Source organism: Neodiprion virginianus, chromosome 6 (genome assembly GCF_021901495.1).
Source record: "Neodiprion virginianus isolate iyNeoVirg1 chromosome 6, iyNeoVirg1.1, whole genome shotgun sequence".
In the NCBI taxonomy this organism is placed as follows: Eukaryota; Metazoa; Arthropoda; class Insecta; order Hymenoptera; family Diprionidae; genus Neodiprion; species Neodiprion virginianus.
Window position 1 is genome coordinate 15,983,582 of NC_060882.1, and position 19,072 is coordinate 16,002,653.

At 38.3% G+C, this 19,072-nt stretch overlaps 1 protein-coding gene across 4 annotated transcripts in view; it reads left to right on the top strand.

Moving 5' to 3' along the window:
- The window catches only part of LOC124308222 (fasciclin-2), a 75,247-nt gene that overhangs the window by 38,342 nt on the left and 17,833 nt on the right, over positions 1 to 19,072 (top strand). For 3 of the 4 annotated variants that reach the window (XM_046770725.1, XM_046770727.1, XM_046770728.1), the window contains exons 2-6: positions 4,812 to 4,977; positions 5,426 to 5,449; positions 8,341 to 8,510; positions 8,811 to 10,133; positions 14,716 to 15,156. In XM_046770725.1, the coding sequence (XP_046626681.1) occupies positions 4,812 to 4,977; positions 5,426 to 5,449; positions 8,341 to 8,510; positions 8,811 to 10,133; positions 14,716 to 15,156 (2,124 nt within the window). The remainder of the gene's footprint in view (positions 1 to 4,811; positions 4,978 to 5,425; positions 5,450 to 8,340; positions 8,511 to 8,810; positions 10,134 to 14,715; positions 15,157 to 19,072) is intronic. The other variant, XM_046770726.1, reaches the window with a different exon arrangement.

Here is a 19,072-nt window from a genome sequence, read left to right on the forward strand (position 1 = left end):
TTTACAATCCTTGTATTTATCTCATCATATTATAATTTTGTCAATGTATCGTAAGTGTTACGTGCGTTTATATTTGTCACTAGATAAGAGGTTTCAAAACTTGCACCTATTCTGCATCAGCAACACGAGCAGCTGCTGTGCTCGTGATTATCATTCCGATTACGGCTGAAATTATCATAATATCTAGTTACATAAATGTGCAGATTTACGACGCATGCAGTGTGTACATAGGTGATAGGCACACGTGTGAAAAATGTCTGGGCGGCATGCGTAGATTTTCATCGTCGAGTATAGTTACCTAATCTATTTACGCTGTGTTACACTCTTAAGTTTATTATACAATCCAAGGAGCACTATACAATATCACGTCGCACACATGGCGCTCACACATGCCTACTGTGAGACACATATCGCCATTTTATCATAATTCATATATGCGAAGGGTTTTCATTTGAAACGTTGCAGCCAGTTTCAGAGGCAGGCGGCGACTCTTCGGTCTCTGTAGCCAAACATACTCACGGGGTCTAGTCTAGACTCGGGTCAGTATGATTGTCGAGGAGACCACGTTCCCTGCTGATGGAACAAAATAAACGCAGCAGTAGGGGTCCTGTTACCGTAAAACGCGCGTAATTGTTCCATTCGAGGTCTGGTACCTATGCGCATGCTACTGCAGAGTCTGGAACAATCTTACTGCGACTTACGTACGCAGCTTGTTTTAAATGATATAATCTAACGTTAGGAAAAGAGAAAAGGCCTTTTGAACAATCTTCAGCAATGTTATTTGCGCCAACGATGGTGATACAAATGAAACAGTTTCTCCACTATGTAATATAATTTAACCAGACTAAATTCGAATAACGCAAGCTGAGATATGAACAATCTGAGAAAACTTTATGTAATTGAACGTTGAAAACAATCAAACTGTTTTTAACTCTGTTCTTTGACTCATTTGTCTCGCTAACCAGATCCCCAAAAATTGTCTTGAAAGTGTTCAAAGGAAATCTTGTATCACAATATAGTTATTATATAGAGACAATATATAGACAAGTAATTTTCGTAATTTTGTGGGACTCGATTATTGACACGATACTTTCTCTTCTCCGAACTTCTGATTCAGTCCGTGGGGCCCAATGATCCTCAACGCTCAGCCTCTATATTTTGAATTTTGTTATCATTTACAGGGAATCCAGTCGTCCTTTTGCGTACCAAACACCATACACGGTTTGCACTTATTGGTTAGAGCGATTTCTAAATAAAGATTAAGAAAATGATTACATTATGTGTTTCTGATCTGTTTAACCTAGAGTTTGGTTATCTGTATGTTTTGGCAGTAACAAGTAGAGAACAATAAACAGCTTCCCTTGTTTGAGAACTTTTCTCCTGTGCAGAATGTTCAATATTTTTGCATCAACATCTTGTTGAAAATAGTCTAAATTTTACGTTTCATCCCAAATTTCTCCTGTAATCGAATCTGCAGAATCGATCGGCGCGCGGGATCAAATTATATGTCCGTTGGATTTAATGCTGAACGATTTCTCGACCGTATGTTGAATATATGTGTAGAATTTCTCGGTGTCAAAGATCAATGAAGGTATCGTCAACATTTTGGTCCTGAAGGGGACCGTCCTCGGAAAACTAAAAATATTGTTTACTGATAAAGATAAAAAATTTCCGTCTGCATACAAAATATGTTAAAATAAACTTACCAACGTCAAACGAAAGCTCAAGTTTGTTTATGGGAGAGTTAACAATAACCTTGTCACTCACAAGATGATGACGGGGCTGTCACTTGGATTTGATTGTTTGTCCGATTGATAATACCTCTGCCATGAATTCGTAATTTAAATTTTACCGCTTGCGGCGGTTTTTTTTTTCTCCTACTTTAATGTGGTTTTTTAAGCAATTAAACGTAAGTTTACTTTAACATATTTTACATGCACCTGAATATTAAACCATAACTAAAGTCATTTATTATCTTTATCAATAAACAATATTTTTAGTTTTCTGATGAGGGCCTCCCTCAAGGCTGAAACGTAAAAATTTGACTTCGAAAAATTCTACAGGTTGGGTTTAATCTGCTTAGCTTAATCCGTATAGATTATCAAGAATCTAATCCAACAAACTATTACACATTATACCAATCATCGTGATCGGGGTTCGACTAATCGAGAAAGTTTTCTTATTCTCGTTATATATACGGTCCCGGGTTCATCCCCCCCTTTATCCTGAATTCTACAGACCCTCCCAGAAGCTGGCATCGCGTTACCTCGATATCGGAATTTGATAAAATTCTCATCCCCTTAGCTCGACCCAAGATCGGATACTTCCACTTCAAGTAACATGTCACGAAGTTTGCTCAATTCTCTCCCTTCGCGTCTCCCTTGTGTGTATGCATCGACCCTTCCGCGGGCCATGGAGGTAAGGGAATCTAGATGGTATACATAGGCAAACTTTTACTTGTACATTATATACACGCCCCTCTGTGACTTACTCCTTGTGTATTACTGCACACGTACACATTCATCCGCGCGTACGTACCTACAAAGTATAAATAGTCGGACCAAGGTGGTGTTGGTGACCGGCTAAGAGAGAAGGCGCTGTATGCATTAAGGGTCGGCCAATGAATGGCCTCGGAGGGTGGCTTGGCCAACAAACCCTAACTAACGTAAATAAGACGTCGTCGTCGTCGTCGTCGTCGTCGTCGTCGGGCCGCGCGTCCGAAACTCCGGGAGTTGGTGCACCCTGGTGGAATGTACGCTGAGTCTTGAAGCGACGGGTTGCGTCGTTTCGTTGATGCGTAAGGGTGGCTTCGCCTTATCACGTTGTAGGAGCCAATCTTACCACTGCCAGCAGCGCGTACTTCTCGCCAATTACCTGCGGGAATCACTGCCGGGAATTTTTCGTACGGGGTAGTAAATTTGAAGAGACCTGCCGTGACGGCATCCCTCTGAAGTTACGCGTAGCATAATCCCGTCGTTATCATTCTTAACGAGCAACGGCAATCACGAGCTAAATATGTAACGCGTATCGGTACTGGAATGTTACTTGAAATTTTTTACAGCGTTGATTGCAATTTGGAAAAAAAACAGTTCTGTCTAAGATGACAACATTACCAAAAGTACGTCATACCCAATTTATATTCAAGTTTTGGATAGGAAGACTGTGTTTTTGAATGAGATGAATAATATCTTTATAGTGGCTTTACTAATAGCTACTTCGTGCTTCTTCGATCACTCGCTTTGTTTACTCCGCATTTAGCCAAGGCGAAAGATATTATCACAATATCTGAACGAATAATTGAAAAGGTGACCCGGTATCCTCGTAAATGAAAACAAAACGTTTGTAATGAACAGAAGTTATCTCGCATGATAAAATTAAAAGAAGATAGAATAAAATAACGTGGAATCTTTTCGAAGAATGCACATGCGACGTTAGTTCGGCATTATAATACAGGAAATGTATAAAGCAACTAGACAATTATTGCGAACATTGTGCAGCTGGTGGGGACAAAACGACCGGCGTCTGAATTATTCAACATTTCCTAGCTATTATAATTCGACATTTTTACTCACATTAATTAACTTAATTAGCGTTTCCTGTTATTCCCTCGGGCTCACCGGGGTGACGGTACGTTTATATTTCGGTCCGTGCGTTTACAGGCGTTAGAGTAGCTTCGGACAGTTGTATTTTCTGAATCAGCATCAAGTTTAGCACCACATACGTACGCGTCTCGCAATGACCGGTGACGTTAAGCTCTGTGTATCCTTAATTTGCTTGTACTCCTTCACAAGTATGGAACCTCCAAAAGTGAAATATTCCAGCCGTAAGACATCATCCGACTAACAATAGACTAAACAAACAGTTTCGTTAACTTGGCTCAATGTCAAGTTTACAAAAATTGCACGAAAATTTTTATCGGTGGCATTGAGAGGCTTTTTATAATCACCGTAGAACACCGCTATCGCGTTACCCATTACTACATGACTTTTGGGACTTGGAGTTGCTAATTATGTTAATTGCACCTTACGCGGGCGCCGTCCCTAATTTAGTGTATATCGTATCTGAGTCACCAATTTGTATTATACACGTACGCATTAAAATCTGAAATGATGACGGGATGCAAGAAAACTTGTAAAGAATCAGGAAATCGGTACTCCGCGCAAATCGCGGTATCGTCGATATCAAAACTGCCCAATATTAATCGCCCCGAAATTAATTAATCTTGCAAAAGACAGGAGTCGTAAATTTTTAAAATATAATTTGTTGAAAACGTTTCTTTGCGTTGACGACTTTTAGAGAATTGGAACACCTGAAAACTAGCGTCTACATTTTTCAGTGCACATTTTCTTAGATCTAATTCTTTACTTTACAGATTCATACATCACGGTTAAACATAAATCAGCACTTTCGCTGATATTGACCACTAGACAAAAGTCGTTAAAAGCGCGCTTACATATAATGAGAGCTCGAGGTCTGTGCAGAATGGTGAGCAGGTTGCGTAACTGTGCACGAGGTTCGTGGGAAAGGAAGGAGATCTTTGCGCGTTGGTCATCCAACTGTACAGCAAAAAATATTTTGTAATACAGCCGTGAACAAAAACGAAACTTTCACACATTTCACATGGTTGAAGTTCCGTACGTTAATGTAACGACGTATTTTGTAGAAAAATCATCGCCTAAAAGATTATTTTCAAGATGCGATACGTTAATTTCTCTATCAACGTTTTCTAACTACAAACTTATCGTTAGTTATATTTTTCTTGGCCATTATATTTGTTTGACTAATTTTTTTTTTCAACCTGTATGTTTCAGCGTACGCAAATGCCGACCATCTAGATATATTGCCGAGTAGCGAGGTTCTAATCAAACCCATCGGATCCAGCATCCTGTTGACATGTATGCCCAACGTCACCAAACCCAATCTGATCAGCGACATGAAATGGTTCGACTCCCAGAATCGAGAGATCGAACCCTTCAGGTAACTTGTGATTGATCCAACCCTTTTTCATATATCACGAATTACTATATGTACCCATATATATATTATATAGATGATAATTTCGTGACCATCATGCAGTTAAATAAATTTCTTTCGTCGACATAGGTCAGGAAGTGACTTCCTCCGCAATGGCGCTAAATACAACGCCTTAGACTGTAGAATGTCAAAAAATGATCCTGAAGATGGTTGGCGGACAGCCCGACCGAAACGTCGTTTGTCATATGAATTAATAAAACAATTGTGAATCCTGACCTGTGTCGACGAAAGAAATTTTTTTACATATACGTATATTATACATATATATTTGAATTTTTTTTCTTTTTTTCTCTGTATGGATTTTTTTTTTTCTATCGCATTATTATTCTTATATAAATCAAAAGATAGTATGAAACACTAATGAAAAATCGTTTGTAATTTTTACAAGCAGATTAGGCGTCTTGCCAATGGAAAGGCGAGTATTGATGAAAATCAACTAATTACAATCAAATCATTATGGCAATTAAAGTTTTTTTTAACCTAACTCCACTCAAGGCGGTATGTACACCTCTGTAATCGGTTATTGTTCTATACATTGAACGGATATTGCATGTGGGGTGATTTTCAAATACTACGCTGTATGTACCCTAAACTTACTAATTTTGAGATGTCTTTTTGTGAGATAAAAGTTCACTCAGTTAACGCGAGGAATTGAGTCAGACGATGAAAATTTCATTTTAAATCTCTGATTATTCAAAAATAGAATGTCTCTGATTCTGATACTCAAATTCACAAGCAGACGCAGCTGCAGTAGCTTTAAATAAATTATACTTGAGCTGTCTTTGTCGTTCCACAAAACTTGTAAACGGAGATACATTTACCCGAACACCGTATATTTTATTAAATTATACTAATATTGCAAGCTTATCTATAACGTATAACAGAAAATTATTCATTGTTTAGTCTGCGCCGACATGAAGCTGTGTGGTATACATAGATTTCAAGATCTTAGTACATAAAGCCAGTTCAACGGCTTACTTCATATTCCTTACGATAACTGCAGGGAATGGAGAATATACAACTCTTGAAACAATTATTTTTCATTGTGAGGTTGATCACCCTTGGAATCTGGTGCATAGCACTCACGAAATCTTTGGAAATCCTTTAAATTGCTTTTAAATTCTGCAATTTTTTTAATTTGGTAAATACACAACCGATGAGTGGTTAACCATTCGGTTTTCATATTTAAATAAACTACAGAATGGCAGGTCTCAATATCTACCGTATGGTGAATATTTCTAAACTTGCGTTTGGTGCTGCCTGGTTTTAATTTTCGAGCTTTAGTCATGCATCTCTTGATGTGCTGTCCAAAAATTAAAAATATTGAATAAGTTCGAAGTTAACCGCTTAGAATACCTGAGAATAAGGCTTTGAATAGAGATATCGTAATTGCACCACAGCACTCTCGCCAATCCACTTCGTTGGCATGTATGTGTAAGATACGAACCATTCATTAATTTCTCAAAACAAAATAGCACGTCTAATGTTATTGTTTCACATTTTTCATGAACCTTTTTTCATTTCATAGTAAGTTGCTCCGCATTAATCTTTCCGCTTTATCCGGATATGAAAATGTCTGAAGCACATTTTTCGTCATTTGAGAACAGTACAGTTTCTTTACTTCTGTTTCAATAAAATTGTCGAATGAATAACGGTTCAATCACCGATATCATAACGAATCATAATAGTGAAAAATATAACGGTAACGTCCAGAAAATCCCGAGGTGTACATACCCCCTTGAAATTTTCACGTTGTATAACTACTTACGGACAAGAAATACCAGTTTGGTATCCCCCTTCAAATTCGTCGCAACTCGTGTATGTTGTAGAACATTGAAAACTAAAACACATATAGTTTTTTTTTTTTTTTTTTTTTTATCGGCAGAAAAACGGTTTCAAGAGATGAAAACGACTCCCAAAGGTGGGCACCCAACAGGGTGATTTCTTGATGCGCGTAATGTATTCGAACGAAACCAACGCTAAAATGTTTCTATTCACGAGTGAATCATTTTAGCCTTAGTCTCATTCAAATACATCTAGCGCTTCTATCCGAAACTGAGAAACCACGCCATTGGGTGCGCATCTTTGGGAATTTTCACCTCTTTGAAGAGTTTTTCCGCCGATAAAAAAATACATTTGTTTTAGTTTTTAATGTTCTGCAATATACATGAGTTGCAACAAAATCGGAGGGGAATACCAAACTCATGTCTCTTGTGAGTGTTTTTCTATTGCACTGACCAATTATTCACTTACAATAATAAATTGCTCGGTTTTCTGAAGTTTTGTTGATTATATTGCCTTGTAGGTATAAACTAGCACATTTTGCCGTGTCATATTTGAGAACAAGTGTAGATATTTTTACTATATTTTTTTTTCTCATCAACTTCATTTATCAACATTCTGTTCTCGTCGCAAACAACTTCAAATATATCTCACAATTACGTCTGAAAATTTATATTATACTGTGAATATTCCTGTTTCGCATTCACGATAATCACAATTCATGCTATCAATATTTCCTTATTCTTCTTCATTTAATTGCATTTTTTTATTTCTTTTTTACTTTCTTGTGATTGAAGAGAAAGCATTGAAGTTGCTGAATTCAATGAGTAAATTCTTTAAAAAATTTATACCTATTTTTATTGGAGATCAGAATTATGATTGCTTCAATATTTTGCCAAATACTTATGTGTCACGAAAAGTTGAACTATCTTTGTCGGTGGAGACGGAGTCTAATTCTCACCAATTTGAATTCAGCTTGCCTATGCAATTCTTGACCTAATCCAGCCTAGCTCGGTTTATCGTCGTCATGTACTTTCCCATCTGTATTCGTGTCGTTCCGTATTTATTACACGCTAGGCGAATAATTATGCGTAATGTGTTGTCAATTTCAAAGTTCCGCACTGAACACGTACGTGCGTATTCGTATGATTGAAACTTGTAACTTATACATGCACGTATGCTTGCCGATGTGATCACAGATGATTCTGGGAATATAATTTGCAAGTTTAAAACCGTCATGCTTTGTCTGGCGAGTAATAAAATGAAAAAATAGCCACCATGGCTACATTGGTGTTGCGCGATCAGGATGTCAATTCTTGTGAATAAGTGTCCATCGTCTATGTATAATATTTGATGTATACAATTTATATTAAAAACCAGCTATAACATTTTTATCGCTAACGGATATATTGTGATTTTTGTTGTTGAATTTTCACTAACAAAAATTTCATGCACCATATTTTAATCACTGTCATTGTTTATTGACTTGTAACTTACATGTTTTCCCTTCTCAAACTTCGACAGCGCTATTCGTGGAATTTCGAAGCCGCCAATGTACACGGAAACTCATCCGGGTAATGGACTTGCACTTTTCTTCAATTCTCTGCAAGAAGAACAAGATGGTCAATATACCTGCAAGGCTAATTATGCCAACACCGAGACTCTCTCCAAAAATATTACGATCCAGACAATTGGTAACTTGCCTTTTACTAATGCGTATCAATAATCATTTTGAAGTAAAGAATAAAAAAATATAATAAAAATGGTTATCTCGAAGTCCAATGTACACAAAGATTGAGATCCAGGAAGTATATTCGATGCGACGTTGTACCAAATTCTATGTAATTTATTATACGGGATTCTATAGAACACAGTGAAATCCTTTGACTTCTAACGTGAAATACCTGTAAAGTAAAGATATAACTCGAAGTGTGGAAGAAGAAAAAATATTAAATATGGTGTGTAAGATAATATTTGTTTCGATCAATCCACAGTTGGAATAACCTGGGTTGACGCGCCTCTAAACCAGTATCCAATACTGGGTGAAGACTTCGCAGTAAAGTGCAACGTACGGGCGAGACCATCGCCGACGGTCGACTGGTTCTACAACGGAGATTTGATAACGACGGATAATCACTACATAATTGAGACACACGCACTGAAAATAAAGAACGTGCAAGAATCGGACGACGGCGTTTACACTTGCCGAGCTTCAGTCGTTACCACCGGCGAGCTCGACACGCGAGCAATCCGAGTCGAAGTGCACATTCGACCTGAGATCCAGGAACTGGAATCGATGGTAGAGATAATCGAAGGTGAGAACGCGAACATTGCTTGCAAGGCGACGGGAAAACCCCCGCCGAAATTCTCCTGGGTGAAGTCATTGACGCAGCAGAACATGGCGACGGCGGACAGGTTCGGGGTCGACGAAGACACGGGAATACTGATGATAACCAACGCGAATCGCAACGATGCCGGGGAGTATCAGTGCAAGGCTAAGAATGCGGCCGGTGAGGCGACCAATGTAATCCAGATAGAGGTAATCGTCAAACCCAAGATCATGGAGTACCTTAACGTGACCGAGGCTGTCAGCAAGAAGGCGGTGATGACCTGCAAAGCTTTCGGCCGACCTCCGCCTGTGGTCACCTTCAGAAAACATACGTCAGACAAGGAGTTCGTCGTCGGCAGGCAGCTGGACAACGATAGGATCTTTCTTGAGAACACGATTGACAATGCATCGTGGGTCACGACCGGTCAACTGACGATAGACGTCCTTCGTCGTTCCGATGATGGACTCTACGAGTGCAAGGCTCACAACAAGGGCGGCGACGCTTGGAAAAACGGACACATCACTGTCGAGTATCCACCTAACTTCGAGTCGATGACCAACCACACTGTGTGGTCCTGGAACCAGCGCCCCGTAAACCTTACCTGTATCGCCAACAGCATACCGAACGCTACGATTCGGTGGCAGTTCATGACTCGCGATACCGTCAACGACCCGAGGTTTAGACAAATCGGTAACGGCCCGCAATCCATTCTCAATATCGATACCCGGGACAGTAGGTACTACAATGAATATAAGTGTATTGCCTCCAACATACATGGAACTCGAGAGTATACCTTCAGTCTCAAGGAAGGCCAAAAGCCGGGAAAACTTATGAAGGCTCGTATATCCGAGATCACTGCTACCACGGTCAGCTTCGAACTCCTGCCATCACCAACACATCCTGACCTGCCCGTAAAAGCCATCACAGTTCAATATAAGGAGATCAATCATATCTGGTCATCTGCGAAAAACAAGACTTGGGCTGTTGGTGAGCTATTTCTTTAAATATTTTTTATTTTAGTGACTATTCAGTCGTTGAACGGTGTTCTTACGAGAAGACTAAATGCATTATTCTACAAGATTGAAATCGGTGACGTTACGGCAGCCAAATGAAGCTGAAGCTAGTAGCCAAAATTACGGTTTTTATTAAAACAAGACAGTCGAGCTCAGTGATCAAAATTTTGATAAACCCCATGAACAGCTAATACTTTAAGAGATTCTTAGACATCAAACCGCACTAAGTATTTTTATTCATAAGAAGTTTAGTACTTTTGATCGCTAACTGTGGCTGATAGCATCAGTTGTGTAGTAACTAATCATTGGAAAAAATTACTAACTATTTCCTAACTTTGAAATGACTTTGGAGGATTCGTGTTTACAAAATATGAATGTTCATTGCTTTATTACGGTGCACTGAATTTTAGGTAAACCTCGAAGTTGTTGACCTTATTCAGTTGAGTCAGAATAATGATATAACCACTCAGGCTAGGTCGACAGTCGCAGCAAGATCATGAGTTTACTGTATCTAAAAAAAATTGATCATTGTGGCATCTATCAGGTTTTGAACTCTAGTCGACTTTGTTTCTTTTGTACTCCGTAGTTGTTGAAAATTCATTCACTCCTTTTATCTGCGATATACGATTACTGAAACTAGTGTAAGTCAGAGTTTGAATGACTAGACCATGAATAAAACGACGTATGAGTTTCTTTTTTTAAATCATTATACAGAGCAAAGTCCTCGAAAATAGATACAACGAACGAGAGCCTGCTGTGATTTTATCTTAACTTATGATAAATTGATGCGCTTTCATTCAAATTTACCGTTGCACCACCACATACTCAAATGACGTCTAAGCTTTAGACTATTTTTAGATAAACGGCATAACCGAAAGGATTCATGAATATAGTTCTACTGACACTACAGGGAGACAAATATTGTTCTGACATTTTTTTTACAATATTTCAGAACAAAAAATTTTTGGTTTTCGTGGTACTAATTTTTCATTCTGCTCTTGGAAATTAACAATATCTTTGGGATACCGATTCTTTTGATTCGTACATTATTTTTGAATTTGCGTTATCATTTTTTTTTTGCTCGATAAGTAAGATGGTATTGAGCGATAAAAACCTTCTTTCGGATCGTAGGTCATAGTTTTTTTAAAACCTGATGACAACGGGTAAGTTGTCAAATTAAAAATGTGTGAGAATGCAGTTTTCTATCCGCAAATGCGGTTTTTTTTCCCGAAATGGAGAGGGATTCCATTTGAAATATTAATGATAAAAGATTACTGATTTACCTCATTGCATCGATTTTTTTTTTACCAGAAGTGATATTCCGGAGTAAAATACAAATCGAATTATTTATAAAAGCGTTCTGTACCTATTAGTTCTGAATCGATCGAGATAAACAAAATCAAAACGAATTATTGTTCGGCTTATTTTGTAGAATCCACGACAAATCACAAGTCCATAAAGTCAATGATTCTGGGTGGGGAGGATGCACTTTAATGCAAATCACAATGCATTAACAGTGATTTCCCTATTCTCATAAAAGTAACCCATTTCTTTGCCTACCTTATTAGCGGTCTAAAACAGAAGGTTTCTTCTAGATGTGCCCCAAGGCCTAAAACGCACCTTTTCTCCTTAAAAACTACCCACTTTTGGCAGTGTGCCCTGCTCTTTTAATTTTCTTTTTTGAATTTCGCCAGCTGGTTGGATCCAAATATCCACTCATATCTAAGTCCACTGATCTCAAATGTGAAAAAGGGAAGAATGGCTACATTTTACATGCCATTCTTAGTAAAAATATGCCAAAATATTTCGATTTGGGATCGAACCTCAGATGACATTGAAAAGCAAGTACGTTATAATTACAAATAACATTGATTACAAAAGGGTACGAAAAAAACAATTTTCGATTATTTTGTTGCAATCTGCAAAATTATATTTTCTGTGATTCTTGACTGAATTTTTGTTGAAATAAAAATAAACTACTGTAACGTATCAGAGCTCGAACTGATGCCCGGGTATCAAAATAAATACGCGTGGTAATTTGTAAAGAAAGGAATAAAATATTACGGTTAATTTATTAGCAAAATACAGCTTTTTAGAATAGGTACGCGTTTGCCCAAGCTCGTGGCGGCCCGCTAACTGCTTTTCTTCTCGCCCTGCCCGTTAGAGCGCGCTACCTGCGGTGAGGAGGCCGGTTAGAGTACACTTGGGCACAATGAATCTTAGAGGATTAATTTTTTACACTGGACAGTTAGATTGGCAACACAGAGAAACCTACAGCGCCATAGTCGGCCGAGTGCGAAACAACCTCAATCTCAATAAACGTTACATAACCCGGGACCGTCGAATCTAACCTTGTAATACGTATCAATCTAACAAGTCATTATCCCCGCGGTATTCTAAGATTAGATTCGACGGCCACGGGTTATGTTATGTTTATTAATATTGAGTTTGTTTCGCGCTGAGCCCGCTATGGCACTGTAGGTTTCGCTGTGTTGCCAACATAACTGTCTAGTGTAAAAAATTAGCCGTCTCAGATTCAATGTCCCCAAGTGTGCTTTGCAGCGGGGCGGCACAAGTTTCCCCTTCCACTTTCTTATTTGAGACCGGATGGCACTATATTATCACAGCAAAAGAAAAGAATGTTGCCAAAAAAATCGACCAGTGGGAATGATCGCATTGATTGTAATAATAACAATGAAAATTTGTTTACGTTTCTACAGAGAGAGTGCGTGACGGTAAAATTGTCTTACCAACAAACGTGGAAGAAAATGCAAAAATTTTACTAACCTTTGGTTACTTAATCACCCAGCTCGATTCAGGTGGCAATGCTTTGCAATACGGTGTCGAAATAAGGGTCCTATCCTTAAGCATTGCGTGTCACCCAGCTGGTCCCTTGTCTTGTAAGGACTCTTAAAAGCCGGTGTGTCTGCCCTCACCAGTCCCGTCTTCCTTCCTCTATCACCTCATGGCCGTCAATTTTTTATCATTCGTTACCATAAACATGAAACTAGTCATATACTCGTATAAAGCTTCTGAAAATGATTCAATTTCAATTTTAGTCCAGGATGTCAAATTTTATAAAAGAAAACTCAATCTTTTAGTATCGATATTTTAAGGAGTAAAATTATAATGACCCCCTTCTCCCTAAATTTCACAACCATGCACACACTAGGGCACGGATTCACGCACATCTAATTTTTCGGCCGAGTCGATTATGTTGGCAATTCAGATTCAAATACGTAGCGGCCGACTGACAGCGACACTGCAGGCTAAATCTGCATCAACATAACCGACTCACTTGAAAAATTATCGGTGCATGAATGCGTGTTCCCTTGTGTAGATACACTTGGAGACAATGAATCTGAGACGGTTAATTTTTACACTAGACAGTTATGTTGGCAATACAGAGAAACCTACACCGCCATAGTCGGCTGAGCGGGAAACAAACTTAATCTCAATAAACATAACGTAACCCATGACCGTCGAATCTAACCTTAGAATACCGCAGAGATCATGACTTGTTGGATTGACACGTCAACGACGGTCGTGGGTTATCTTATGTTTATTGAGATTGAGTTTGTTTCGCGCTCGGCCGACTATGTCGCTGTAGGTTTCTCTGTGTTGGTAACATAACTGTCCAATGTAAAAAATCAGCTGTCTCAGCTTCATTGTCCCCAAGTGTATATACATACCCGGACAATCTGTTAAAACTTGAAAATCAACTGCGCATGCCCGAGCTTTATCGGCTGGTCATGCAGGCTGGCCATTCCAAGTTTCAGCTGTCAAATTGTTTCTGGCGGCGACGCAGTTATACGAATTTTCGAGGTTAGAATCGCAAATAATTGAGGTGGTAACTTGGAAACGTTTGGGAAATATTTCTTATTGGGTCAGAAAGTTGATACTTCAAAGAACGGTCGGAATTTAATGCTTAGGCTCTTTGAAAATACAAACATACACATTTTGTTTACGTTGCACCCCTGCATCGGAGACAAAAATATCGCTGCGGGAAGATTTCGCCGACCAATGAGATTGAATTATTTAGCGCACACGCAGTTGATTTTCAAGTTTCAAGAAATTGTCCCGGTATACATGCTTTTGCAGCAGTGAAAGAATGGGCGGCCAAAGAAGGCATATTTTCAAGATTCAAAAACAATTGAACAACAAAATGGTTTTTATTACGATAATAAGTATACGCATTCTAAAAATTTATTATACAAGCTTACAGTACAAATTTTTATGCTTAATACAAAATTTATGCTTGTCTTGCGTCCCCAAAGTCAATCTTTTTCGAGTTTTAGTCCAAAACCAAGACTTTTTGTTCATTTCTTTCGGTTTGTCTTGGTTTTCCGAACACTTTTAGTTCGTCCTTTTCATATAATACCGAATTGTTCTTTTAATGGAAAATTCGTGAACCTATACGTGCGGAACGCAAACAATTTTTCGTATGCTTGCCGAACTTTACAAAATTTTTCTTCGAAAACAAAGTAGTCATAAGAACACTTTAAAAAATGTCACAAAACTGGTTGAACAAATGGAGAATTTATATTGTTTTCTAGGTTCGCCCTATATTCTAGAAGGACTTACGCCGGAAAAATCATACGTGTTTAGATTTAGCGCGAATAACGAAGTTGGTGACAGTAATTGGGGTAACGGTCTCGACGCTACGACACCCAGGCGATCAGCCCCCAGAAAGCCAGAAATCCTAAACACAACGACTGTCAACGATCGTCAGTTTCATCTCAGGTGGATAATACCGATGGACAACGGGGAGCCGATCGATTATTACGAGATCCGATACTGCCCGATCGCTTTAGTCGGAGAAAACTGGGAGGTACAGGACGCGAGCTGTAAGCGCGAGGAAGTCAAGAGCGCCATAAAGTCGGACTTTTGGCTGAAGAATTTGCAGCCAGACACACGTTACAGAGTCGAAGTTAAAGCGCACAACGCCATGGGATACAGTCTGCCCGGCAGCACGGACTTCAAAACGCTTCCAGACGGTGAGTAAAACAAACATTATATGAATATATTCAAATAGTTGCATCCTTATTTACTCTCGATATTATGGTTTTTTTTTAAATCTTTAATACAATGTTTCGTATGCACCGTCTTCAAGAATATGTTATTGATTCAACGACGTTGCACTGTTGGAAATAGTATGTCAGCTTGTCCATTTTTGTTGAACACCCTAAAAAGTCCGTCTTAAAACTTGTGTTCAATCCATGATTTTGTTTTTCTATCTCACATTTTGTTACGACGCCGCGACGGTACGTTTCGCGTAATCAATTCGCCGTTTCAGTCGTATGTTAGAAAGAATAAATTCCCGCGTTGGGATTGAGAAATGATAGACTTAAGGACACGGCTATATACTCCCATTCATCAATTTTATTGCACGATTGAAGATCCGGAAGTCTGCAACCGTGGCAATTCACACGAGTTAACATGGCTTTGAATGTCAATTTGACTTACGGTATTATAACATTGTTGACCTAAGTTTAATACTTGATTAAAACGTTGTTTCAAACCGTGCACGTACACATATACATTGAGGTGGTCCTTATTGAGGTTTTGGGCAAATTTTTGTCATTCGACCTCCTTGAATTATTTGGAACTGATTTGGGGGAGTGTATGATGAAAAAGTTGTCCGAGCTCTAAATAAGGATCACCCTAATTTATATATACTAGGATGATCGTCAAACAGGCTTGAAAGGATTTTGATCGAACGGCCCTCCAAATCGGTTTCAAATAAACATATAAAAATCTTCCGTAGCTCATAGCCAGTTCTCTATCTCAACCCTATACCCTTGTGCAAGAGGGGCGAATTTAGTTTGTTTTTACTGCATTTTCAGTTTATATTTTACAGTGAGATCAATCATTTTCAAAAGAATCTTTAGCTATGAAAAATAAGTGAGCCTTGATGCTAATATTTGGTAAAAATATGACCAATGCCTATGGGGTATTTCATGTTGATCGAACATTGTTTGAATCTGATTTCTTTTTGAACCTGGCGAAGTGACTGGGTGAATGAAATTTCATATCCGTGCCTTACATCGATATTTCAATGATTCATTTTAAATCTGATACAAAGTGAAAATATCCATTGGTTCCTAAATTTTGATTTCCTTGTTGTATTTCATGTTGATTTCGGATAACTTGAGCTCGCGACCATGTTCTCGTCTCTGATGTTTCCGTAATATTTATTTTAAAGTAAAATCTAAAGTCAGATTCAAATGGCGTACAAGGTTGAACTTGGTGACGTTAATGTAACAATACATTTTAGGAATAATTGCTGTCTTGTAATTTTAAGGATTGTTCGAAATTCGGTAAACCGTAATAAAACTATACACTCGTATTTTGCAAACTTAACTACTTCAATGTCGTACTAAATTTTTCAAGTAGTGAAATGTTTTGCTTATGCTACGTTACGTTAACGTTATAAACTTCATCCTCGTGAATACTTGTATGCAATAGAATGCATCACCGATAATCCTAATGTTTTTATCAAATCGTAACATCAATGCCCACTAATGTTTCACCGTGTAGATATCTGTTGCAAGGTACTAATGCCACGATACTGTATGTAGGGGAAAGTTGTGCAAAGTGGATTCTAGTTTGCCCACAATTTTCCAATTTTGCGGTAAACCCTCATCTTCGGTCAGGTTTTCGTTTTTTTGCTTAAAATCAGAAGATCGAACTATTAAAATCTATGTGAATATAGAAAGTGTTCTTCCTCTTCGAGCACAATTGTAAGAGTGTCTGTAAGTGTGTTTACATTTTGGTAACTTACTCTTCTTGGTGCGAAGCTCGTAAGACAGTCAATGACCGTCTGATATTAAATTGCGGATCGTATAATATTGAAATGCGGGTATGCATCATCAATATTAATATTAATCTCGAGGTAATTTTTCATTTTGTGAAAAGTATATATAATTTGAAAAACTGGTAAATTCGAAAAATTAACGACGGAGGCAGGAATCGAACCTGGTATCTAGCGATGCTTTACCGGAGCCTTACTCCACTAGACCACTAGACCACTAGAGGGCGGCTAGGTGGTCTAGTGGAGTAAGGCTCCGGTAAAGCATCGCTAGATACCAGGTTCGATTCCTGGCTCCGTCGTTAATTTTTCGAATTTACCAGTTTTTCAAATTATATATACTTTTCACAATATTAAAATCTATACTTGTAACATTATTTTCTTAATTGGCCTACTTTGCCCACTCCTCCCCTGTATCCTGAAATATAGTAAAAACTAATGTTTTTTAATGGCAAGATTCAACTTTCTTGCGGAAGGGTTTATGATTGAGGTAAAGATCTAGCATTCAGAGATAGTATATTGAGTTACAAGTGCAGAGTTAGCGATTTCCGATGAGTCTGAAGCATGCAGTTTGCAATGAGCCGCAATACTGTAATCACACGAGTCAGATATCGCCCATCCGAATGTGAAACACATACCAGTTTTTCAACACCTACGAAGGAAAGTTTAATTTGAGAAGCACCAAAGTTGTCACTGACAGTGCGTAAAATTGAGTTATTCGAACGTGCGCATGCGCCAACGTCATTTTACCGTAACGTTCAGAAACAGTGCACTTTGCGCATACTCCACAGGCTTCGAAAGTCTAACTTTTCGGGAATGCGTTGGAAATTGATTTTTATTAATTTATTTGAATACGATTTAGTGGATCGCCCATTCTCAATTCTGCCAAGCCAAATTTTACCGACTAGCCTAATGTAGGATGTAATGTCAACCAAGTATAACGCGTCAGGTTCTCAAAACAAAGTGTTACTTTTTCTGATTTATACATTCTATTTATTTTTTTTTTAACAAGTTTCTAAAAAGTTCACTAGCTTAGTAATATGTGTATGAAAAATGTGCCAATGCATAATTGAACGCTCTTTTTTACAAAGATATCTGAAGGACGCCGTGAAAACTACCATTCTTCATAGTTTTGTTCATATTTAATAGTAAAGTATTGAAATCAATTGTCATTACATATAGGCACAGATTGTTTTGAAAATTGGGAATCTTTATATTCCATAACGATTTCTCGTAATGAATCGTAGTGATTGACAAAAACAAATGCACATCATTTTATTTAGCTCTCGATCAGGGGCGTCACTACGATTTTTGCTTATGTCCTAAGTTCAACAAGCGAGAGTCAGAAGGAATTCTTGTACATCTCAATAGTGGAACAATGACATACGCATACCGAACGGAGACAGTGAAACTTAGCAAGCTTAGTGACCTAGTGACCGATCGCGCATGCGCAAAATAATTACGGGTCGTGAGGTGTCATACTCGTAACATTTAGCCGTCGTCAGTAAATTGACAATAAAAGTTTTCCAAGTCTCCCCGAATTATTACATTAAATTCTTGCAATCTGATTAACCTAAAAAATCCAAATCGCCGGCATAACTTTCATGAGCCGAGTTTGACAGCTGAAGTTTGAGGTGACGGGCCGCATGGAAATCCGACGAAACTCGCGCATGTGCAGTCGAAAGCTCAACCTGCTAGCGTTAACCGATTTCCACCGGGACAAGTTCGAATTCAATACCGCAAAGGTGTAACAGTCCTAGGGATGTCCGAAACGTATAGTCCAGATAAAGAGTTGTCGAGACACATATGATATAACGAAGGTTTGGAAGTGCTGCTGAAATGAATCACGATGAATTTAGTGCAAACAATATTGTTTAAAACCCAGAAAAAAATGAAAACCATAAATTTTAACTACGTTAGCACAATTACTAGTGACTTTGAAGAGACTTCATTGTTGATTTATTTCTACACTGAAAAAATCGCATCGCTTGACCAATTTTAATCAACTAAGGTTGATTTTGTTCGTAAATGAATCCTCCACAAATCTACAAAATCAGATTTTGGGTAAGAGTAGAGTATTTTATAATATATCAAAGTATTGG